Source organism: Siphateles boraxobius, unplaced genomic scaffold (genome assembly GCF_051911475.1).
Source record: "Siphateles boraxobius isolate OS27281-9 unplaced genomic scaffold, OSU_SipBor_1 120, whole genome shotgun sequence".
In the NCBI taxonomy this organism is placed as follows: Eukaryota; Metazoa; Chordata; class Actinopteri; order Cypriniformes; family Leuciscidae; genus Siphateles; species Siphateles boraxobius.
Genome location: NW_027508723.1, coordinates 495,001 through 522,500, shown reverse-complemented (window position 1 = coordinate 522,500; position 27,500 = coordinate 495,001). Strand labels below are relative to the sequence as shown.

The window sequence follows — 27,500 nt, the reverse complement described above, 5'->3', positions numbered from 1 at the left end:
TTACTCCTGTCTTCATATGTGGAGATGTACTCCTGTGTTCATATATAGAGATTTACTCCTGTCTTCATATATGGAGATTTACTCCTGTCTTCATATGTGGAGATTTACTCCTGTCTTCATATATGGAGATTTACTCCTGTCTTCATATGTGGAGATTTACTCCTGTCTTCATATATGGAGATTTACTCCTGTCTTCATATATAGAGATTTACTCCTGTCTTCATATATGGAGATTTACTCCTGTCTTCATATATAGAGATTTACTCCTGTCTTCATATATGGAGATTTACTCCTGTGTTCATATATAGAGATTTACTCCTGTCTTCATATATGGAGATTTACTCCTGTCTTCATATATAGAGATTTACTCCTGTCTTCATATATAGAGATTTACTCCTGTCTTCATATATAGAGATTTACTCCTGTCTTCATATATAGAGATTTACTCCTGTCTTCATATATGGAGATTTACTCCTGTCTTCATATATAGAGATTTACTCCTGTCTTCATATGTGGAGATTTACTCCTGTCTTCATATGTGGAGATTTACTCCTGTCTTCATATATGGAGATTTACTCCTGTCTTCATATATGGAGATTTACTCCTGTCTTCATATGTGGAGATTTACTCCTGTCTTCATATATGGAGATTTACTCCTGTCTTCATATGTGGAGATTTACTCCTGTCTTCATATATAGAGATTTACTCCTGTCTTCATATATGGAGATTTACTCCTGTCTTCATATGTGGAGATTTACTCCTGTCTTCATATATAGAGATTTACTCCTGTCTTCATATATGGAGATTTACTCCTGTCTTCATATATGGAGATTTACTCCTGTCTTCATATATGGAGATTTACTCCTGTCTTCATATATGGAGATTTACTCCTGTCTTCATATATAGAGATTTACTCCTGTCTTCATATATGGAGATTTACTCCTGTCTTCATATATAGAGATTTACTCCTGTCTTCATATATAGAGATTTACTCCTGTCTTCATATATAGAGATTTACTCCTGTCTTCATATATAGAGATTTACTCCTGTCTTCATATATAGAGATTTACTCCTGTCTTCATATATAGAGATTTACTCCTGTCTTCATATATAGAGATTTACTCCTGTCTTCATATATAGAGATTTACTCCTGTCTTCATATATAGAGATTTACTCCTGTCTTCATATATGGAGATTTACTCCTGTCTTCATATATGGAGATTTACTCCTGTCTTCATATATAGAGATTTACTCCTGTCTTCATATATAGAGATTTACTCCTGTCTTCATATATGGAGATTTACTCCTGTCTTCATATATGGAGATTTACTCCTGTCTTCATATATAGAGATTTACTCCTGTCTTCATATATAGAGATTTACTCCTGTCTTCATATATAGAGATTTACTCCTGTCTTCATATATAGAGATTTACTACTGTCTTCATATTGTTGAGAACTTCTTCTTCTCAAGTGTAGAAAAGATAGAGTTGCAGACCAGGAGATTGTTGAGGTATAAGTTCTTTATTTCGTCGCTGTAGTCATCTCAATCAAGTCTAACTAAGGCAGTATACATTTAGTTCATATACCCTTTCAGGAGGAGGAGTTACATAAAGGTGGAAACAAAAGCATGCAAATGAGGCATCTGGGTTAAGGATGTGCCCTAGACTGAGAGTGTTACCAATCCTAATCCAATCAGCATAACAGTGTAATGTAAATATCCTAATCCAATCAGCCAGACTCTTCACCGATACCTTCACATTATCTTAATGGCCAGGCAGTGCATAAAGACAAAAGGTGATAGTCTCAGTGCTCTGACCAATTTAACTTACAATAGAGAGCTGGACAGACAGGAACAGGCAGGTTTGTGACATCATTTACCTTAGATACAAAATTCACACTAATAAACTTTCTCAGTTTCTATGCTATTGTATTGGAAGCTCAATTATACATTTAAAATAAAATTTGTAATCCTACAGTTCCCCCTTTGAGAGTTCTAAATAACTCTCACAAAATACAAATTTAGACACTTAAAAGTTAAATTCTTGTAACTTGTGATCATTACAGGCTCATGCTTCTGTGTTGCTGTTTCTGCAATTGCATGCTGACACAGAAACAAAAATGCAAATTTAGGGTCCGTTAAGTTCTTAAGGGTAATAGTCTTTTCTGTTTGGGACTGTCATTTCTTTGTGAGGGGCGTGAGTCATTTGTTGAATGAAACACTTGATACTGTGGACGCATAGATAGTATGCTATTAGAAGAAATAACAGCAGAATTGCTATTTCCTTTATCCACAGCCAGGGTTTCCCAATCAAGTTTCCGAACCATGAAAAATTAACTTCAGTCATCTGGTGTAATTTTGCTGAAAGATCAAGAATGTCTTGTTGGATTTTGTTCAAGTTCTCTGTTGGATCCATTAACCCGGTGCAGCACTCAGGTCCGATGATGGTGCAGGCTCCTCCTTGCGTTGCTAGAATGTAATCCAAGGCCACTCTGTTCTGTAAGATCATTATCTTGTGCGAAGCGAGAGTGTCCGTGATGTTACCAAGGGCCCAAGCCGTATCATTGGCCAATTTCTGTACAGAATTCGATAAGCTTCTGACTTGATCAAGGGCTTGCATGACACCATAAGATGGTATTAATGCTCCAAGAGTTCTTGACCACCATGTTTGTGCACAAGTGAGTCCTGGAATGCAGCCATCTGCTTCGTTAGTGGTAGGAGCTGAATTTTGTAGCTGTGGGGAGCTTGGGGTGGAGTGTGTATTTTCTCTGATAGCTGGTAGAATATAAACCAGGGTGCACCTTCCGTTAAATTGGCTGGGGAGGATGCTGTAGACAGAAGTTCCACATAACCAAAAAGTGTCAGTTGGTGGAGAGATCATACACAACTGATTTATTTCAAAAAAATTTGGTAGGGATGGGTTTCTGGAGAAACACTCTGTTAAGTCATTTTCCTCTTTCTTATCTGTTGTAGTAACGTACACGTGGGATTCTGCTCCTCTTTCAATCACAAAGCTGCAACGTTCACGAGGAATTTCCCCCAGTGGAGTCGATGCTGGAGCATAATTTTCCATGCACCAATAGAACATCATTGGCAGGAGTAGATCTGTCATGATGGGAGTAGCTGAAGTTAGGTTGCAGGATGGTAGTCCTGGAATGAAACACGGAGAAGCTGGAGGAATTGTTGTATTGTGACATGTATCCTTGTTGTATAATTCACTGGTATGATGATTGAATAAGGTACACGTGTCACATTTGGAGATAGGGTGTGCCACCCAGGGGATTCCTGCTCCTACTGAAGGTGCGTGTGGCATGCAAACGTCCTTTCCAGCAAACAAGGCATTTCTTGACATATTCATTAGCTCTAAGAATATGTTGTTTCTGGAGTCCACACTTTGTGCGATGTCCATGATGCTTAGTAGAACGACAATCTTGATCATGTTGATGGATGATTGAAGGTTTCGTATGTGAGTCTCTGCGTTGTGTATTTTTTTTTTTTTCTTTCGTGATAGTTGGTTCGCCAGTGAGTCTAGTTGTTTTCTGGAGGTTGTGGCTTCATACGCAGGTGAGGAGGTTGGTGCGTATGGGTCCCGGACTGTCATCAAGTGGTGTCTGCACAGAATAAGAAAGAAAAAAAAAAAAAAAAGACAGTAGAGCAGTATTTGTTCAAACACTAGGATTGTGAACTTTTTCTGAGTCTGCTATTGTTGATTTCCTCTTTCCCTATTTCTTAAACCTTTGACACCTAAAGAACAGTGAGGTAAGGATGGACTAGGATAGGGCCTATGAGGGAAGTCTTCACCCCAGGGTTAACCCTCGAAGCCTACTGCATTCGGTTCTTCCCGGGGCTCCTCACTGGTTCTGTGTCCTAACCTATCCCTGTTGGTGGGGGAACAACCTTACAGTGTGTACAATGAGTCCAGGTTTTCCTTCCCTCACACAATACTGCAGCGGCTGTAATCAACATCACTTGATGTGGCCCATGCCACTTTGGTTCTAATGGCTTATTTCTGAATGACTTTATCATGACCCATTGACCTGGGATGATTGTGTGTCCCCCTTCTGGTGAAGTCTGCCAACATGACTCAACTCTCCCTCTGGCACTCTGTACCGCCTTTGTTAGGTTTTCACAGTAAGCAATCAGGGCATCTGAGGTAATGTGTACATCAGCATTTCTAAGATCAATCACACCTGGCATCTGCATGGGGCGTCCAGTAATAATCTCATGAGGGCTCAGTCCTACTGTTCTGTTAGGTGATGCTCTCATACTACACAGTACTGCTGGCAACGCTTCAACCCATGGTACTCCTTCCTGATGCATTTTGCTTAGCCTGATTTTGATTGTTCTGTTTGCACGTTCAACCTGTCCTGATGCTTGTGGCCTATAGGGGCAGTGGAGGTTCCACTTAATCTGCAACATTCTAGACACTTCCTTGACTATCTGTCCTGTGAAGTGTGTACCTTGATCTGAGTCAATCCAATCTGGTAATCCCCATCTGGGAATGAAATCAGTGACAAGACATTTAGCAGTATGTGCAGCTGTAGCACGCCCTGTTGGATAAGCTTCTACCCATCTTGAGAACTTGTCTATTACTACCAAAACATCAGTTTTTCCCTTACAACGAGGCAATGATATGTAATCAACTTGCAGGTGACGAAATGGTCCTGGTGGAGCTGGGGTATGTGCTGCTGGTGTAGTGGCTGCTGGTATATCATTATTTTTCTGACATGTAACACACCTCTTGGCTGTTTCTGTGGCTACATTTCTGAATTTTGGATTCCACCACTGATTTGAGAACCTGTGATTCATCGTTGCTGGACCACTGTGACCTAAACTGTGTATTTGTTGAGCCAAATATGGCAGCAGTGATTCGGGAGCGACATACTTTCCCCCTTTGGTCCAGCAACCAGATGAATCCACTGTGGCTCCTTTGTCTAACCATGTCCATGCTTCATACAGAGGAACGTCTTTGTACAGATCAATTATTGATTCAGGAGGCATAATTGTCTTCTGTGCTGCACTACCTGAACACACTTGTACAGTTGCATAGAAACAAGCCTGTTTAGCTGCCATATCAGCAAGAGCATTACCTTTAGCTTCCGTAGTATTAGTTGTGAGATGTGCTTTCACTTTGATCACTGCTAATTTCTTTGGAAGTTTCATGGAAAACATTAGATCTTTCACTAATTCAGCATGCTTAATGGGGGATCCAGCAGAAGTTAGAAACTGTCTGGTTTGCCAAATGACACCAAAATCATGAATTACCCCAAAAGCATATCTGGAATCTGTGTAGATATTAGCAACTGATCCTGAAGCTAGCGTGCATGCTCTTGTTAGGGCTACTAGTTCTGCAGCTTGAGCTGAAAAATGATCTGGAAGACGTCCTGAAGCTAACACTTCCGTGGTGGACGTTACTGCATAACCTGCTCGTCTGTTACCTTCAATTACTTGAGCTGAACCGTCAACAAACAACTCAAATTCTGAATTCTCTGTGGGAGTTTCTTTTATTTCACTCATAGGTGTATATGTAAGCGTAACACAATCGTGTGTCATTTCTCCTTCATCCTCTAACAAAACTTCAGTCATAGCAGACATCATACACGAGGACGGATTCGTGACAGGTGCACGCTGTAAGACAATATTCGGGGCTGTGAGAGTTGCTAACCAATTTCCCCAGCGAGAGGAAGTGACAGAAGTGACTTTTGCTTGATTCATTAATGCGGACACTGCATGCGGACATCTTACGTTTACAGACTGTCCTAACACCATTCCTGATGAAGCCTGAAGCGCTAGATGCACTGCCTGTACTGCTTTGAGGCATGGGCCCATACCTTGAGCTACTATGTCAAGTTTACCAGAATAGTAATGAATTGGGCGTAAACTGCCCCCATGATCTTGCATTAGACATGCAGTCATGAAGCTTAAATGTTCATGGACATAAAGCACAAATGGTCTATCAGTTTGGGCAATTCCTAATGCTGGTGCTTGACATAGTGCTCTCTTCAAATCATTGAACGCTTTGAGGTGACATTCTTCCATACAAACAGTATCAGAATCTTTATCATGGCCTTTCAACAAGTCATAGAGCGGCTGTGCAATTGAGGCATAGTCTTCAATCCAAGGTCTACAGTAACCTGCTGTTCCTAAAAATGATCGGAGTGTTTTAATGGTAGTAGGCGGGGGTATGGCTTTGACTGAAGCCGCTCGATCCTGTGTAATGGATCTATTTCCTGCACCAATTGTTTGACCCAGAAATGTGACTTGCTTTTTAGCAATTTGAGCTTTGTGAAAGCTGCATTTGTGTCCTTTCTTATGCAAATAGTCCAACAATGATGCCAATTCAGTTTGATGTACCTCGTGATCTGTTGAGGAAATCAAAATATCATCGACATATTGGATCATAGTGGACTGTTTTACCGGACATTCTGGGTCACACAAATCACGTCTGACAGCCTGATGGTATATGGTTGGGGAGTTTTGAAATCCCTGTGGCAAACATGTCCACTGGTATTGCTCATAGTCAACTGTGAAAGCTAACCATGGCTGGCTGTCAGAGTGCAACGGTACAGAAAAGAATCCATTAGACATATCAATTACTGAAAAAATCTTACTCTCTAATGGTATGCCATTACAAATTGTGGAAGGATCTGCCACTAGAGGGGTGATTTTATCAATATTTTTATTGGCTACTCTGTAGTCTATTGTAAGTCTCCATGTCCCATTGGATTTCTTGATGGGCCAAATGGGTGAGTTACAGGGACTGTTGGTTTTAACTAGCACTCCTTGCGTCAGCAACTTTTCTACAATAGGTTTGATCCCCTGTATAGCTTCCTTATTGATCGGATATTGTTTGGTGACCGGAGGTGGAGTCCCCGTCAATTTTATTGGTTCTACACCTGTCAACAAACCACAATCATCCTTGTCTTTAGCCCAAATTGGATGATTCTGTAAGAAAGCATACTCTGGAGGGATTACATTATTGGTAGAAACTTGTGCTGAGGAAATTTGAATGCTAGCAGATTCTGAGGACACGTCTAAAGTTAGATGTATTTGTCTCAGGAGATCCATGCCTAAAATTGCACCTGTATTTAATGGAGCACATAACAATTTTGTAGTCAGAGTTTTTGGGCCAAATTGTACATCTATGGGCGGGGTTTCATACAAATCAGAATCTTCACCTATTACGCCAGTTAAAGAAAATTTGGTTTTCTTGTACGGAATGTCTAAACCTTTAGCCAATTTTGTAGGAATTATGGTAATTTCTGCACCTGTATCAAGCAAAAAATCAATTTCTTTCTCTTGTATGCTACCTTTCACAAAAATTCTTGTGTCATTATGATGTATTACAGGGGTAAGGTAGCTACTCACAGCCCCAACAATTAGTTTTTTTCCTGGTCTTTTTGTGCTCTTAAAAGAGCCTGAACAAGCTGTCCTAAAGTTTCAGTGGACACTTGTGGAACTGCTTCCGGGTTGTAAGCAGGCTGAGAAGGAGCAGAATTATGCATAGCATTTCTTTTTGTATCTTGCAATTTCTTCCTACACTCTTTCTCCCAATGTCCTAATCTTCCACAATAGTGGCAGCTCCCTTCTTTTTTAGACCACCTGTTTTCTTGTTTTGCTGTGCTAAATGTAGCTGCTGCTGCTACTCTCACTTTGGTTTTAACATCAGCATCTCTTTCCCATGCAGCTAACCTGTCAACGTTACTTCTGAGAGTTCTGTTAGACCAAGTTAGATCTAGGAATGGCAAAGCTCTTCTGTATTCGGCTACAAGGCCATCTGACCAGATACGAATTAGTGGTCCTTTGTCATCGAGCACACTTTCGGAATCATCCACTATTCCACTGTAAGTTATGGCTGACTGACAAAACCGTTCAGTATATTCATTTACCGTTTCTTCTTTCTTTTGTACACAGCTAGTAACTCTAGACCAGTCTATTTTGGGTCCTAAGATAGTCTTTAGGATTTTCAAAACACCTTCTCTCATATCGCCTCTACTGGCATGTTGTAGTTCAGAAGTCACTGCAGATTCAAAACTGTTGAATTCAGAATCAGTTAAAATTTGTGACATTAACTGTGTGACTTCTGTTAACGACATGTCATATAGACGAATTTTGCTGATCAATGCCCTTCTAAATTCAGAAAACTGTTTACGTGGTGAGGGTAAACTCTCAGAGAGTCGTTCTATATCCTTAGGTCCAAGGGCTTTTGCGACAGTTTGTATTCGGACTACAGAAGGGTGGGTAGAAACACTTTCATTTTCCTCAATTCCCTGTGATCTTTTTCTAGCTCCACACACATAAACTGAATTAACAGGCTTATCAGTGACTGATTGGACGGCTACATCTGTTTCAAAGAACGTTCGTAAATCAGGGTAAATGTTATCAGGCTGACTTACTTCTTCCCCATCAGTTTTTTTCTGCATCTTTGTTGCGGTTCAATTTCTTGGTTAAAGAGGAAACTTTAGCCCGGAGCTCATTAATCTGTTTCTCTAGCTCTGAGTTGCGTTTAGACTGTTCTGTAGCTAGTGCTAAACCAAATTCTCTATGGCAACATATTATGCCTTTCACATTGTTCTTGCGAATACTTGCTCCTAGTACTTTTTTACACTCATCTACCGACCAAGTTTTGTCTGGATGAATCTCATATTTCTGCGTTAGTTCTTTTCTAACTTTCTCAGTGACTATTAGGTTCATTTGTTCTCCTAACAGTGTTTTAAATTCACTATCTGACCACAAAGGAGTCGCAAGACCAAATTTTTCAGTTGTTGGAACCAGCCTAGCATTCGTTCTAACCATTTTGTGGATTTCTTTATCACACAATCAAAAACACTAAAACTTCTCTGATCAAAAGAGTCTACACTTATGTCACAGATCAAACTGTTGATAAACCTTCCTTGTTACCAACACATCACATTTAACTTCCCTGCCAGAAACAGAGGATGAAACACAAAATATTAGCACGTTACGCTAATCTTCCCTGAAAGAAACGGAAAGGATCTTTCACCTTCCTAACTTTTTAGAGGATAAAACAAAATTACTAGCATGTATTGCTAACTCTTCCCTGCCTGAAACAGAGGATCAAACTTTCCTCTCTAAAAGAAAAACTTTTAAAAGGGTAGCCAAAATAAATAGCCTGTAAGACTACCTCTTCTCTGCTTGCACAGAGGCTAACAATATTTTAACTTGAATGCTAAAATCTTCCCTGTCTGCACAGAGGATACCAACAACTTCCCTGACAATTCAGAGGATCAAACTCTCTTCTCTAAAAGAATTTTTTTTTTTAGAGGGTAACACCACAAGGTAACAAACAACAAAACAAATAATTAGCAAAATAATACTAATCTTCCCTGCCTGACACAGAGGATATCTTTTTAACATGTGATGTTAAAAACGTCCCTGCCTGAACAGAGGATATATTTTCATCTTTAAAAGACAACTTTTAAAGGATAACTTTGGGTAATCAAACACTACAGCTGTCTGATAACTCTTTCTCTGACGGCACAGAGGATAATTTTTACTGGTTTTTCAACGGTTCTTTGAATGGAGTGAAACTCACCAAATTATTGTTGTATGGAAAAAATTCCGTCTGGAAACTCAGTCAGAGATCTTTGTTGAGCTTGGTTCTGGAACTCAGTTAGCTTTGTTGAGATCTTTGTTGAGATTCAGTTCTGGAACACAGTCAGCTTTGTTGAGATCTTTGTTGAGATTCAGTTCGCGAACTCAGGCAGCTTTGTTGAGATCTTTCTGGATTCAAAAGATTCAGTCTGGAACTGGAAAGTAAGATCTTTGTTGAGATCTTTGAGCTTTGAAGTTTCAAAAGTTCATTCTTTGTTGAGTTTCAGTTTCTCCATCCGGGTCACGGCACCATCTGTTGTGAACTTCTTCTTCTCAAGTGTAGAAAAGATAGAGTTGCAGACCAGGAGATTGTTGAGGTATAAGTTCTTTATTTCGTCGCTGTAGTCATCTCAATCAAGTCTAACTAAGGCAGTATACATTTAGTTCATATACCCTTTCAGGAGGAGGAGTTACATAAAGGTGGAAACAAAAGCATGCAAATGAGGCATCTGGGTTAAGGATGTGCCCTAGACTGAGAGTGTTACCAATCCTAATCCAATCAGCATAACAGTGTAATGTAAATATCCTAATCCAATCAGCCAGACTCTTCACCGATACCTTCACATTATCTTAATGGCCAGGCAGTGCATAAAGACAAAAGGTGATAGTCTCAGTGCTCTGACCAATTTAACTTACAATAGAGAGCTGGACAGACAGGAACAGGCAGGTTTGTGACATCATTTACCTTAGATACAAAATTCACACTAATAAACTTTCTCAGTTTCTATGCTATTGTATTGGAAGCTCAATTATACATTTAAAATAAAATTTGTAATCCTACAATATATAGAGATTTACTCCTGTCTTCATATATAGAGATTTACTCCTGTCTTCATATATGGAGATTTACTCCTGTCTTCATATATGGAGATTTACTCCTGTCTTCATATATAGAGATTTACTCCTGTCTTCATATATAGAGATTTACTCCTGTCTTCATATGTGGAGATTTACTCCTGTCTTCATATATGGAGATTTACTCCTGTCTTCATATATGGAGATTTACTCCTGTCTTCATATATAGAGATTTACTCCTGTCTTCATATATGGAGATTTACTCCTGTCTTCATATATAGAGATTTACTCCTGTCTTCATATATAGAGATTTACTCCTGTCTTCATATATGGAGATTTACTCCTGTCTTCATATATAGAGATTTACTCCTGTCTTCATATATAGAGATTTACTCCTGTCTTCATATATGGAGATTTACTCCTGTCTTCATATATAGAGATTTACTCCTGTCTTCATATGTGGAGATTTACTCCTGTGTTCATATATAGAGATTTACTCCTGTCTTCATATATAGAGATTTACTCCTGTCTTCATATATGGAGATTTACTCCTGTCTTCATATATAGAGATTTACTCCTGTCTTCATATATAGAGATTTACTCCTGTCTTCATATATGGAGATTTACTCCTGTCTTCATATATAGAGATTTACTCCTGTCTTCATATGTGGAGATTTACTCCTGTGTTCATATATAGAGATTTACTCCTGTCTTCATATATGGAGATTTACTCCTGTCTTCATATATGGAGATTTACTCCTGTCTTCATATATAGAGATTTACTCCTGTCTTCATATATGGAGATTTACTCCTGTCTTCATATGTGGAGATTTACTCCTGTCTTCATATATAGAGATTTACTCCTGTCTTCATATATGGAGATTTACTCCTGTCTTCATATATGGAGATTTACTCCTGTCTTCATATATAGAGATTTACTCCTGTCTTCATATATAGAGATTTACTCCTGTCTTCATATATGGAGATTTACTCCTGTCTTCATATATAGAGATTTACTCCTGTCTTCATATATAGAGATTTACTCCTGTCTTCATATATGGAGATTTACTCCTGTCTTCATATAGAGATTTACTCCTGTCTTCATATATAGAGATTTACTCCTGTCTTCATATATAGAGATTTACTCCTGTCTTCATATATGGAGATTTACTCCTGTCTTCATATATGGAGATTTACTCCTGTCTTCATATATAGAGATTTACTCCTGTCTTCATATATAGAGATTTACTCCTGTCTTCATATATAGAGATTTACTCCTGTCTTCATATATGGAGATTTACTCCTGTCTTCATATATAGAGATTTACTCCTGTCTTCATATATGGAGATTTACTCCTGTCTTCATATATGGAGATTTACTCCTGTCTTTATATATGGAGATTTACTCCTGTCTTCATATAGAGATTTACTCCTGTCTTCATATGTGGAGATTTACTCCTGTCTTCATATATGGAGATTTACTCCTGTCTTCATATATGGAGATTTACTCCTGTCTTCATATATAGAGATTTACTCCTGTCTTCATATATGGAGATTTACTCCTGTCTTCATATATGGAGATTTACTCCTGTCTTCATATGTGGAGATTTACTCCTGTCTTCATATATGGAGATTTACTCCTGTCTTCATATATGGAGATTTACTCCTGTCTTCATATATGGAGATTTACTCCTGTCTTCATATATAGAGATTTACTCCTGTCTTCATATATGGAGATTTACTCCTGTCTTCATATATGGAGATTTACTCCTGTCTTCATATATAGAGATTTACTCCTGTCTTCATATATAGAGATTTACTCCTGTCTTCATATGTGGAGATTTACTCCTGTCTTCATATATGGAGATTTACTCCTGTCTTCATATATGGAGATTTACTCCTGTCTTCATATATAGAGATTTACTCCTGTCTTCATATATGGAGATTTACTCCTGTCTTCATATATAGAGATTTACTCCTGTCTTCATATATAGAGATTTACTCCTGTCTTCATATATGGAGATTTACTCCTGTCTTCATATATAGAGATTTACTCCTGTCTTCATATATAGAGATTTACTCCTGTCTTCATATATGGAGATTTACTCCTGTCTTCATATATAGAGATTTACTCCTGTCTTCATATGTGGAGATTTACTCCTGTGTTCATATATAGAGATTTACTCCTGTCTTCATATATAGAGATTTACTCCTGTCTTCATATATGGAGATTTACTCCTGTCTTCATATATAGAGATTTACTCCTGTCTTCATATATAGAGATTTACTCCTGTCTTCATATATGGAGATTTACTCCTGTCTTCATATATAGAGATTTACTCCTGTCTTCATATGTGGAGATTTACTCCTGTGTTCATATATAGAGATTTACTCCTGTCTTCATATATGGAGATTTACTCCTGTCTTCATATATGGAGATTTACTCCTGTCTTCATATATAGAGATTTACTCCTGTCTTCATATATGGAGATTTACTCCTGTCTTCATATGTGGAGATTTACTCCTGTCTTCATATATAGAGATTTACTCCTGTCTTCATATATGGAGATTTACTCCTGTCTTCATATATGGAGATTTACTCCTGTCTTCATATATAGAGATTTACTCCTGTCTTCATATATAGAGATTTACTCCTGTCTTCATATATGGAGATTTACTCCTGTCTTCATATATAGAGATTTACTCCTGTCTTCATATATAGAGATTTACTCCTGTCTTCATATATGGAGATTTACTCCTGTCTTCATATAGAGATTTACTCCTGTCTTCATATATAGAGATTTACTCCTGTCTTCATATATAGAGATTTACTCCTGTCTTCATATATGGAGATTTACTCCTGTCTTCATATATGGAGATTTACTCCTGTCTTCATATATAGAGATTTACTCCTGTCTTCATATATAGAGATTTACTCCTGTCTTCATATATAGAGATTTACTCCTGTCTTCATATATAGAGATTTACTCCTGTCTTCATATATAGAGATTTTCTCCTGTCTTCATATATAGAGATTTACTCCTGTCTTCATATATGGAGATTTACTCCTGTCTTCATATATGGAGATTTACTCCTGTCTTCATATATGGAGATTTACTCCTGTCTTCATATAGAGATTTACTCCTGTCTTCATATATAGAGATTTACTCCTGTCTTCATATATAGAGATTTACTCCTGTCTTCATATATGGAGATTTACTCCTGTCTTCATATATGGAGATTTACTCCTGTCTTCATATATGGAGATTTACTCCTGTCTTCATATATAGAGATTTACTCCTGTCTTCATATATAGAGATTTACTCCTGTCTTCATATATAGAGATTTACTCCTGTCTTCATATATAGAGATTTACTCCTGTCTTCATATATAGAGATTTACTCCTGTCTTCATATATAGAGATTTACTCCTGTCTTCATATATGGAGATTTACTCCTGTCTTCATATATGGAGATTTACTCCTGTCTTCATATATAGAGATTTACTCCTGTCTTCATATATGGAGATTTACTCCTGTCTTCATATATGGAGATTTACTCCTGTCTTCATATATGGAGATTTACTCCTGTCTTCATATAGAGATTTACTCCTGTCTTCATATGTGGAGATTTACTCCTGTCTTCATATATGGAGATTTACTCCTGTCTTCATATATGGAGATTTACTCCTGTCTTCATATATAGAGATTTACTCCTGTCTTCATATATGGAGATTTACTCCTGTCTTCATATATGGAGATTTACTCCTGTCTTCATATGTGGAGATTTACTCCTGTCTTCATATATGGAGATTTACTCCTGTCTTCATATATGGAGATTTACTCCTGTCTTCATATATGGAGATTTACTCCTGTCTTCATATATAGAGATTTACTCCTGTCTTCATATATGGAGATTTACTCCTGTCTTCATATATGGAGATTTACTCCTGTCTTCATATATGGAGATTTACTCCTGTCTTCATATATAGAGATTTACTCCTGTCTTCATATATGGAGATTTACTCCTGTCTTCATATATGGAGATTTACTCCTGTCTTCATATATAGAGATTTACTCCTGTCTTCATATATAGAGATTTACTCCTGTCTTCATATATAGAGATTTACTCCTGTCTTCATATATGGAGATTTACTCCTGTCTTCATATATGGAGATTTACTCCTGTCTTCATATATGGAGATTTACTCCTGTCTTCATATATGGAGATTTACTCCTGTCTTCATATATGGAGATTTACTCCTGTCTTCATATATAGAGATTTACTCCTGTCTTCATATATAGAGATTTACTCCTGTCTTCATATATAGAGATTTACTCCTGTCTTCATATATAGAGATTTACTCCTGTCTTCATATATAGAGATTTACTCCTGTCTTCATATATGGAGATTTACTCCTGTCTTCATATATAGAGATTTACTCCTGTCTTCATATTTGGAGATTTACTCCTGACTTCATATATGGAGATTTACTCCTGTCTTCATATATGGAGATTTACTCCTGTCTTCATATATGGAGATTTACTCCTGTCTTCATATATAGAGATTTACTCCTGTCTTCATATATGGAGATTTACTCCTGTCTTCATATATAGAGATTTACTCCTGTCTTCATATATAGAGATTTACTCCTGTCTTCATATATAGAGATTTACTCCTGTCTTCATATATGGAGATTTACTCCTGTCTTCATATATAGAGATTTACTCCTGTCTTCATATATAGAGATTTACTCCTGTCTTCATATATAGAGATTTACTCCTGTCTTCATATATGGAGATTTACTCCTGTCTTCATATATAGAGATTTACTCCTGTCTTCATATATGGAGATTTACTCCTGTCTTCATATATGGAGATTTACTCCTGTCTTCATATATAGAGATTTACTCCTGTCTTCATATATGGAGATTTACTCCTGTCTTCATATATGGAGATTTACTCCTGTCTTCATATATAGAGATTTACTCCTGTCTTCATATATGGAGATTTACTCCTGTCTTCATATATGGAGATTTACTCCTGTCTTCATATATAGAGATTTACTCCTGTCTTCATATATAGAGATTTACTCCTGTCTTCATATATGGAGATTTACTCCTGTCTTCATATATAGAGATTTACTCCTGTCTTCATATATAGAGATTTACTCCTGTCTTCATATATAGAGATTTACTCCTGTCTTCATATATGGAGATTTACTCCTGTCTTCATATATGGAGATTTACTCCTGTCTTCATATATAGAGATTTACTCCTGTCTTCATATATAGAGATTTACTCCTGTCTTCATATATGGAGATTTACTCCTGTCTTCATATATAGAGATTTACTCCTGTCTTCATATATAGAGATTTACTCCTGTCTTCATATATGGAGATTTACTCCTGTCTTCATATATAGAGATTTACTCCTGTCTTCATATATAGAGATTTACTCCTGTCTTCATATATAGAGATTTACTCCTGTCTTCATATATAGAGATTTACTCCTGTCTTCATATATGGAGATTTACTCCTGTCTTCATATATAGAGATTTACTCCTGTCTTCATATATAGAGATTTACTCCTGTCTTCATATATAGAGATTTACTCCTGTCTTCATATATGGAGATTTACTCCTGTCTTCATATATAGAGATTTACTCCTGTCTTCATATATAGAGATTTACTCCTGTCTTCATATATAGAGATTTACTCCTGTCTTCATATATGGAGATTTACTCCTGTCTTCATATATAGAGATTTACTCCTGTCTTCATATATGGAGATTTACTCCTGTCTTCATATATGGAGATTTACTCCTGTGTTCATATATAGAGATTTACTCCTGTCTTCATATATGGAGATTTACTCCTGTCTTCATATATAGAGATTTACTCCTGTCTTCATATATGGAGATTTACTCCTGTCTTCATATATAGAGATTTACTCCTGTCTTCATATATGGAGATTTACTCCTGTCTTCATATATAGAGATTTACTCCTGTCTTCATATATGGAGATTTACTCCTGTCTTCATATATGGAGATTTACTCCTGTGTTCATATATAGAGATTTACTCCTGTCTTCATATATAGAGATTTACTCCTGTCTTCATATATAGAGATTTACTCCTGTCTTCATATATAGAGATTTACTCCTGTCTTCATATATAGAGATTTACTCCTGTCTTCATATATAGAGATTTACTCCTGTCTTCATATATGGAGATTTACTCCTGTGTGTGTGAGTCAGAGTGAGTGAGTGTGTGTGTGTGTGAGTGTGTGTGTGAGAGTGTGTGTGAGAGTGTGTGTGTGTGAGTGTTTCCTGCTACTGATGTCAGATGTTTGTTACTGTAAAGCATCTGATCTCAGGCTTGATTCCAGAGCAGAGAAACATATTACACTTATATTTCCCCTGAATGCCACTTATTACTGTAAACCAAGATGCATAATTTCCCTCCGTCTCTGACCTTTATATTTAAAGGCATAATTCAGAAATGGCATAAATGATAATCCTGTCAGCATTTACTCTTCCTCATGTCATGACAATCCTGTATGACTGACATTCTTCTTCTGTGGGCCACAAAATATGATATTCTGAAGAATATTGGAAACCAAACAGGCAATAATGTCAGGGTTATTATTGTTAACTAAAACTAAAACTATTGAAAACATTTTTATATAAATAAAGATGAAATAAAATAAATTTGCCTTGGGCAAAAACACTAAAATAAATAAAACTCACTAAAAATTAAATGCAAACAGAAATAAAAATAGAGTAAATAAATAGTAAAAATGACAGCTCATAAAAAGGACAAATGCACTTAACAAAGATGCTAAAATTACACTGAAAATGGAAAATATGAAAATACATGCTAATTCAAAACATTTAAAAAAATTAATATATAATTTTGGAGACATTTCTTAAAATATCTTTTGTGTTTTACCGAAGACAGACAGTCATACGGGTTTGGAACGACATGAATGATAATCTGTCTTTTATTATTCCTCTAAATATGCTGATTTCACGCTGTACCTTTAAGACGTGTTTATGTGAACGAGTTGTGTTTGTGTGTAACAGTTTACTTCACACTGTTGAGCTGTTGGAACACACTCGGTGTTAATGTGTGAATATGAGCTCTTGGCTGTGTGTTATTAACAGTATTTATGATGGTTTTTGCATCTCGATTTCATGAACTAATGCCAGCGTCGGCTGATCTGTGAACCGGAGCAACAAGAAACTTGTCGTAGTTTAATTTTTAATTAGATGGAATCATTTTAGATACTGGTGTTTTTCTCTTGTTTGCATTTCATGTCAAATGCATTCTGGGATTGGGTTCCATGCATGTCAACACTGCACATCAAACTCAACTCCTCAATCCTTAAAAGAGCAGCAAAATCCTGTTTTAAAACTATTACTATTACAACTAAAACTATTATAAACATTTTTAATTTTTTATTAAAGCTGAAATAAATTATAGAAATTATAATAATAGATATAAAAAAATTGTTTCGATAGTCCACCTTAGAATTTCTATGAGTAAGCATAACAGTCTACTAATACTCTAAAGTGGACCATCGAAATAAAGTGTTACCCTAAAAATAAATAAATAACTGAAACTGAAATGCAAATAAATTAAGCCAAAATTGTAAAAATGACATGTCAAAACAAAAGAACATAACAAAATTAATAAATATTAAATTAATTGTCTGAAGTAATTTAGTTGAAGCAATAAAATTACTCTCTGGAAATAAATAAAAACTAAAATAAAATATATTATACCTAATTAGTAAAAAACAACAACTAATAAGAACATGGCAAAATTACTTAACATTAAACTAAAATTAAATGATGAAACAAAAATCAAACATAAAATAGAAGTTGCTTTGGAAACTTACTGAAATAACTAAAAACTGAAATAAAAATTAACCAAACAAATGACAATGACAAAAGCATATAAGAAAATGACTAAAAATGGAATATAAGCCATTTAACCCTTGAATGCATGAATGTTTCTGCAGTCGTTATTACTTTAGTCACCCGGATATATTTCTATCATGGATTTATCTCGAACCGCCGCAATTAGTATAAAACTCTCCTGATATTTTAATAACAATTACAAAAGAATAAAATAAAGCACATTTCATTAACTTTTGAATTTGAGCAGATGTTGTCCCCCATTTTCGCCATCTCAACCATTTTCTCAAAACTATAATTTTTAAGGGGGAATTGCGTTTAGGAGTCATCTGAGATTCAATTAGGATAAATATTAGGGATGCACGATATATCGGCCACCATATCGGTATCGGCTCATTTTTATCGTTATCGGCCTAATAAGAAAATGTGTCTGATCTATTAAAGCCGATAAATAATGTATTATTTCCTTCAGCTGAGACACTTCAGATGCGCACTGTTCAACATGATGGATTTGAATTGCTTGAAATATGATTGAAATCATTTGCAACATGTGCAGCGCAAATCTGTCATATCGGCTACATAAAATTATCATGAGAACATTATAATTGTGTGTTTGGGACATGGATTTTAATGGTGAGACTTGTGTTTTTGTAATCAGGCTCTCAAAAATTTCATGATGGTTTAGATTTATCAGCCTATATATCGGTTATCGGCTTTCAAATATAAAGAATTATCGGTTATCGTTATTGGCCAATATTTTCATATCGATGCATCCCTATTGAATATACTTGCATTATTATATTTGGATTATTACATTCGCTAGTTAACTAGAAAACAGGCATTCTTTTATTATTTTACTCTTATATTGTTTATAATGAATGGATTGAGGGATGCTGGGAATGTTGAAGGGGGAAAAGGTAGTGAACGGTGTGTGTTTGAGGGAGACGGAGGAACGAGGGTTTGTGTTGTGTGTGGGTGTGTTTGAGGGTCAGAGGTCATGAGAGATTGATTGACCGGCCGGGGGGGTGGGGGATCGAGATGCAGATTAAGGGAGGTCAGTGTTTTGTGTTTGACTTCATCCCTCTCTCTCTCTCTCCTCAGGGAGCAGGAGCTGAAGGTCCATCAGGCCCGGCTCAGTCTGGAAGAAGCTCTGATGGCCGACTCGTTGGCCCGGGCCGCTGAGTCCAGTCGAGACCCCGAGGGCCGAGCGTTGTAGAGAAGCGACAGGTGAGAAACTGAGCGAATTTAAAGCGATAGTTCACCCAAAAATGAAAATTAGCCCATGATTTACTCGCCCTCAAGCCATCCTAGGTGTATATGACATTCTTCTTTCAGACGAATACAATCTGAGTTATATTAAAAAATCATGGCTCTTCCAAGCTTTATGAGGGGAGTGAATGGGTGTCTGTCTTTGGAAGTCCATAAACGTGCATCTGTCCATCATAAAAGTGCATCCGTCCATCATAAAAGTGCATCGTGCATCTCTCCATCATAAAAGTGCAACTGTCCATCATAAAAGTGCATCCGTCCATCATAAAATTGCATCCGTCCATCAAAAAAGTGCATCTATTCAGCATAAAAGATCATCTCCATCATAAAAGTGCATCTATCATCATAAAAGTGCATCCGTTCATCATAAAAGTGCATCTGTCCATCATAAAAGTGCAACTATCCATCATAAAAGTGCATCTGTCCATCATAAAAGTGCATCCGTCCATCATAAAAGTGCATCTCTCCATCATAAAAGTGCATCCGTTCATCATAAAAGTGCATCCGTTCATCATAAAAGTGAGTCCGTCAATCATAAAAGTGCATCGTGCATCTGTCCATCATAAAAGTGCATCCGTCCATCATAAAAGTGCATCTATCCATCATAAAAGATCATCTCCATCATAAAAGTGCATCTATCATCATAAAAGTGCATCCGTTCATCATAAAAGTGCATCTCTCCATCATAAAAGTGCATCTGTCCATCATAAAAGTGCATCCGTCCATCATAAAAGTGCATCTCTCCATCATAAAAGTGCATCCGTTCATCATAAAAGTGCATCTATCCATCATAAAAGTGAGTCCGTCAATCATAAAAGTGCATCGTGCATCTGTCCATCATAAAATTGCATCTCTCCATCATAAAAGTGCATCCGTTCATCATAAAAGTGCATCCGTTCATCATAAAAGTGAGTCCGTCAATCATAAAAGTGCATCGTGCATCTGTCCATCATAAAATTGCATCTATTCAGCATAAAAGATCCTCTCCATCATAAGTGCATTTAGCATCTCTGTATCATAAAAGTGCATCCGTTCATCATAAAAGATCCTCTATCCATCATAAAAGTGCATCTGTCCATCATAAAAGTGCATCCGTCCATCATAAAAGTGCATCTGTCCATCATAAAAGTGCATCCGTCCATCATAAAAGTGCATCTGTCCGTCATAAAAGTGCATCTATCCATCATAAAAGTGCATCTCTCCATCATAAAAGTGCATCTGTCCATCATAAAAGTGCATCTATCCTTCATAAAAGTGCATCTATCCATCATAAAAGTGCATCTGTTCATCATAAAAGTGCATCTATCCATCATAAAAGTGCATCTGTCCATCATAAAAGTGCATCTGTTCATCATAAAAGTGCATCTCTCCATCATAAAAGTGCCTCTGTCCATCATAAAAGTGCATCTATCCATCATAAAAGTGCATCTCTCCATCATAAAAGTGCATCTGTCCATCATAAAAGTGCATCTATCCTTCATAAAAGTGCATCTATCCATCATAAAAGTGCATCTGTTCATCATAAAAGTGCATCTATCCATCATAAAAGTGCATCTGTCCATCATAAAAGTGCATCTATCCATCATAAAAGTGCATCTCTCCATCATAAAAGTGCCTCTGTCCATCATAAAAGTGCATCTCTCCATCATAAAAGTGCATCTCTCCATCATAAAAGTGCCTCTGTCCATCATAAAAGTGCATCTCTCCATCATAAAAGTGCATCTCTCCATCATAAAAGTGCCTCTGTCCATCATAAAAGTGCATCTCTCCATCATAAAAGTGCATCTCTCCATCATAAAAGTGCCTCTGTCCATCATAAAAGTGCATCTGTTCATCATAAAAGTGCATCTCTCCATCATAAAAGTGCCTCTGTCCATCATAAAAGTGCATCTATCAAGTGCATCTATCCATCATAAAAGTGCATTTATCCATCATAAAAGTGCATCTGTCCATCATAAAAGTGCATCCGTCCATCATAAATGTGCATCTATTTATTTTCATTTTTTCAACTATCAAGTCAAGTGACATTTATTTATACAGCAATTTCTACAACACAGAGTGTTTCAAAGCAGCTTTACAGAGAGAACAGGAAAATAATGCAACAAAGTTTGTTTCCAGAAGAAAATAGTGTCACAGTCCAGCTTAAGTTCAGTGATGTTCATTTTTGTTTAAAAAAAGTTATTAATTTAGTTCATATATATATATATCCGCTCTGGAGTAAACCGTGATGTCATCGTCCAGCTCAGTTCAGTTCTCATATAATGCTGTCAATGCAGGAGATCAATAGTATTGTTGAATATTAAATTAAATTATACTTAAACCTCAATAACCTGGTTTAGATTGTGTGCTTTCCTCCGCTTGTTCCCCTTTATTAGCATGATTAGGACGATATATTAGCCAATCAGAATTCAGGAGCACTTTATAAACATGAGTTGTGTTTCATTCGAACGCAAGTGTCATCTTTAGTGAGATTGTATAATAAGGGAACAAGAGGTTTGAAGAGAATAAACCAGCGTGTGTGAGACGACGGTTACAATGCAACTATCATGATTACTGTTAAATAAGATGGAAAAAACAATTAAAAACAACCAAATTAAGTTTATTTTTATATTAAACATCAAGAACAGACAGTTCTTTTAAACGAAAATGTATAATAATAACATTGATAATAACTTAATATTTATATAAAAGCACATGGAAGTGTTATGTACATGTATATTAAATTAAAGTATGGTAATTATTATTTTATTCATTCATTCATTCATTCATACATACATTCATACATACATTCATACATACATACATACATGTACAGTGTATATATATATATTCATTCCCTGGCGGTCAAAGGTTTGGAATCATTACAGTTTTTAAAATGTTTTGAAGTCGCTTATGCTCTATAGCTGCTATATAATCAATATATAATTTAAAGTTGCAGTAGGGAGTTTTGAGAAAATGTTGACTTAGCCTGAAAATTTGAACAAGCACAACTTACAGGTCCAACCCCCTTGCTCTCTGCTACGCTACAGCCCTCCCTCCACAGCTCCTCCTCCACAGCTCCTCCCCCACAGCTCCTCCGACCACAGCTCCTCCCACCACAGCTCCTCCTCCACAGCTCCTCCCTCCACAGCTCCTCCTCCACAGCTCCTCCCTCCACAGCTCCTCCTCCACAGCTCCTCCTCCACAGCTCCTCCGACCACAGCTCCTCCCTCCACAGCTCCTCCTCCACAGCTCCTCCCCCACAGCTCCTCCGACCACAGCTCCTCCCACCACAGCTCCTCCTCCACAGCTCCTCCCTCCACAGCTCCTCCTCCACAGCTCCTCCCTCCACAGCTCCTCCCTCCACAGCTCCTCCCCCACAGCTCCTCCTCCACAGCTCCTCCCTCCACAGCTCCTCCTCCACAGCTCCTCCCTCCACAGCTCCTCCCCCACAGCTCCTCCCTCCACAGCTCCTCCTCCACAGCTCCTCCCTCCACAGCTCCTCCCTCCACAGCTCCTCCTCCACAGCTCCTCCCTCCACAGCTCCTCCCCCACAGCTCCTCCTCCACAGCTCCTCCCTCCACAGCTCCTCCCCCACAGCTCCTCCCTCCACAGCTCCTCCTCCACAGCTCCTCCTCCACAGCTCCTCCCTCCACAGCTCCTCCCTCCACAGCTCCTCCTCCACAGCTCCTCCCTCCACAGCTCCTCCCCCACAGCTCCTCCTCCACAGCTCCTCCCTCCACAGCTCCTCCTCCACAGCTCCTCCCTCCACAGCTCCTCCCCCACAGCTCCTCCCTCCACAGCTCCTCCTCCACAGCTCCTCCCTCCACAGCTCCTCTTCCACAGCTCCTCCCTCCACAGCTCCTCCCTCCACAGCTCCTCCCCCACAGCTCCTCCCTCCACAGCTCCTCCTCCACAGCTCCTCCTCCACAGCTCCTCCCTCCACAGCTCCTCCCTCCACAGCTCCTCCTCCACAGCTCCTCCCCCACAGCTCCTCCCTCCACAGCTCCTCCTCCACAGCTCCTCCCTCCACAGCTCCTCCCTCCACAGCTCCTCCCCCACAGCTCCTCCCTCCACAGCTCCTCCCCCACAGCTCCTCCCTCCACAGCTTCTCCCTCCACAGCTCCTCCCCCACAGCTCCTCCCCCACAGCTCCTGCCCCACAGCTCCTCCCCCACAGCTCCTCCTCCACAGCTCCTCCCTCCACAGCTCCTCCCCCACAGCTCCTCCCTCCACAGCTCCTCCCCCACAGCGGAGCCTGCCGTGAACGCGCAGGCTAGTAAGCAGGACCACCGATGACGGCGGATTATTAACAGTTATGGAACATTCACTAATAGGGACGAAACATCAACAATATGCTTTACATTGACTATGGCCTGCCCATACTTTGACTACAAACTTGGTCCTCAAATCATTATGTATTTTGCAATACATGTAACTTTATAAGGTTGCACTCTTTCTATAAGTTATAAATAGCTACTAAGATAATGTTAAAGGATTAGTTCACTTTAAAAAAAAACTTTTGCTGATAATTTACTCACCGCCATGTCACCCAAGATGTCCATGTCTTTCTTTCTTCAGTCAAAAAGAAATTAAGTTTTTTGATGAAAACATTCCAGGCTTTTTCTCCATATAATGGACTTCAATAGGACACAAACGTTTCAAGGACCAAATGACAGTTTCAGCGCAGCTTCAAAGGGCTTTAAACGATACCAGACGATGAATAAGGGTCTTATCTAGCGAAACGATCGGTCATTTCAAAAATAAATAAAAAACTTTAAGTTTTATTAGCACAAATGCTCTCCTTGCTCTGTTCTGTGATGCACGTTCGTGATCCTGTTCGAACTCGTTCTTCAAAATGAACAAATCTTTTTTCGAGTCATTTCGTTCGTTGAATGAACGAAATGACTCGAAAAAAGATTCGTTCATTTGGATGAACGAGTTCGAACAGGAGAGTCACGAACGACGGTAAACGCTCGCGCTGTGCAAGAGAGGGGTGATCAGCGCGTACACGAGTGTGATTGACACTGCTAAGACATTCCTCCTGGCTCTGATTGGTTGTTTCTGACCGGGAGCGGTGTATTTCTGCAAATGGCAGTAGGACCACAGGGAGGAGCCAGAGGAGCTTGATTTTTTTCACAGATTATCTGTCTCATATTCTACTTTCAGGACATAATCACAGTTTTAGCAAACATTTGTTTACAAAAGTGACCTACTGGAGCTTTAAAATAACTGTTTTCTATGTGAATATATAGTAAAGTGTTATTTATTCCTGTGAATTTTCAGCATCATTACTCCAGTCTTCAGTGTCACATGATCCTTCAGAAATCACTATAATATGATGATTTGATGATCAATAAACATTTATGATTATTATCAGTGTTGAATAGAGTTATACTGCTTCAGTGTTTCGAATGAATGTATTTGGTCCGGTGAAGTGAACTGGAATCCAGTGCGCAGGGAATAGGGAGCAGTGAACACTACATAGGGACCCTGTCCAGCGATGTGTGTTTAGAGCTGTGATTACAGTCTATGGGAATTTAATATTTCATCACAAGCATCACTGCAGTACATGCATGTTAATGAAACACACACACACACACACACACACACACATGCATACACGCACCCACATACACACAGATTCTCTCTCGCACACTCACACTGTCACACACACACACACACACACACACACACACACACACACACACACACACACACACACACACACACACGCACGCATACACGCACCCACATACACACAGACTCTCACACACACACACACACAAGGCAAGGCAAGGCAAGGCAAGTTTATTTATATAGCACATTTCATACACAATGGTAATTCTGTGAAGTGAATTCTAAAAGTGCTTTACATAGAAGAAATTAAAATAATCAAAAGAAATCAGAATAATTAAAACAGTTTAGAATAAAAGATAAAATACAGAAATAATCAAATGAAATCAGAGTAATTAAAACATAAAATAAAATACAGTGCAAACAGTCGGACGAACAGTGGCACAGTGCTCATTCAGTAAATGCACAGTTAAACAGATGTGTTTTGAGTCTGGATTTGAATGTGACTACTGTAGGAGCACATCTGATCTCTTCTGGAAGCTGGTTCCAGCTGCGGCTGGCATAGTAGCTAAAAGCAGACTCGCCATGCTTAGAGTGAACCCTTGGTATTTCTAGCCGATGTGATCCTAATGATCTGAGTGATCTGTTGGGTTTATATTCACTGAGCATATCTGCAATGTATTGAGGTCCTAGGCCATTGAATGATTTATATACCAGTAATAATACTTTAAAATCAATCCTAAATGTAACTGGCAGCCAGTGTAAAGGCCTGAGGACTGGTGTTCATATGTTCTGGTTCTGCTCAGCGTTCTGTATGAGCTGCAACTGTCTTATGGTGTTTTTGGGAAGGCCAGTGAGAAGTCCATTACAATAATCCACCCTACTGGTGATGAAAGCATGCACAAGTTTTTCTAAGTCTTGACTGGAAACAAAGCATCTAATTCTTGCAATATTTTTCAGGTGATAATATGCTGATTTAGTTATTGCTTTGACATGACTACTGAAACTAAGGTCTGACTCCAGAGACACACCCAGATTCCTGACTTGATTTTTAGTTGTTTGACCCCTAGACTGAAGGTATGCGTTCACCTTGAGAACTTCATCTTTGTTTCCAAACGCAATGACTTCAGTTTTGTCTTTGTTTAACTGAAGAAAGTTTTGGCACATCCAATTGTTTACTTCATCAATGCATTGGCAAAGGGAGTCAATGGGGCTGTAATCGTTAGGCGATAGGGATAAGTAGAGCTGTGTGTCGTCTGCATAGCTATGGTAAGCGATTTGGTTATTTCTCATTATTTGGCTCATTGGGAGCATGTACAGGTTGAATAGGAGTGGCGGAAGAATTGAGCCTTGAGGGACTCCGCATGTCATGGATGTCCACTCAGACTTATGGTCTCCTATACTCACATAATAACCTCTCCCTACCAAGTATGACCTGAACCATTTTAGGACTATCCCAGAAAGCCCGACCCAGTTTTCCAGCCTGTCAAGAAGTATTTTGTGATCGACAGTGTCAAATGCAGCACTGAGGTCGATTAGTACCAGCACTGATAATTTGCCTGTATCAGTATTTAAGCGAATATCATTTATTATCTTTATGAGCGCGGTCTCTGTGCTGTGATGCGGTCGGAAACCAGATTGAAAATGGTCAAAGTATCCATTCGAGCTTAAGAATTTGTTCAGCTGATTGAAGACAACTTTTTCAATGATCTTGCCTATGATAGGAAGATTTGAGATCGGTCTATAGTTGTTTAATATGGTCTTATCCAGATTGCTCTTTTTCAGGAGGGGCTTGACAACAGCAGTTTTCAGGGAGGTCGGAAAACTCCCAGAGAGAAGTGAGGCATTTACCACTTCTAGGAGATCTGCTTCTAAGCTGTGTAACACATTTTTGAAAAAAGATGTGGGAAGTGCATCAAGGGCGCAGGTTGATCTTTTTAGGTGCTGTACGGTTTCTTCCAAAATGTTGCCATCAATTTCTTGGAAATCAGACATAGTGGCTACTTTCTCGTGCTGTTGTCTGATCTGCCTGACACCAGCGCAACTCAAGGATGAGCTGATCACCTTTCTGATATTATTGATTTTCTCAGAGAAGAAAGAAGCAAACTCACCGCACTTTCTCACTGAGAGCATTTCACTGGGAATCACACACACACACACACACACACACACACACACACACACACACACACACACACACACACACACACGCATACACGCACCCACATACACACAGACTCTCTCTCACACACTCTCACACTCACACACACACACACACACACACACACACACACACACACACACACACACACACACACACACACACACACTCTCTCGTTTTTTCTCTCTC

The 27,500-nt window shown here is 38.4% G+C and overlaps 1 protein-coding gene across 1 annotated transcript in view; it reads left to right on the top strand.

Annotated features, from left to right (window-relative positions):
* Positions 1-27,500, top strand: part of mbd2 (methyl-CpG binding domain protein 2) — a 73,557-nt gene that overhangs the window by 32,508 nt on the left and 13,549 nt on the right. Inside the window, exon 6 of the mRNA XM_077223027.1 lies at positions 19,428-19,553. Coding sequence (XP_077079142.1) covers positions 19,428-19,542 — 115 coding nt within the window. The 3' untranslated portion in view covers positions 19,543-19,553. The remainder of the gene's footprint in view (positions 1-19,427; positions 19,554-27,500) is intronic.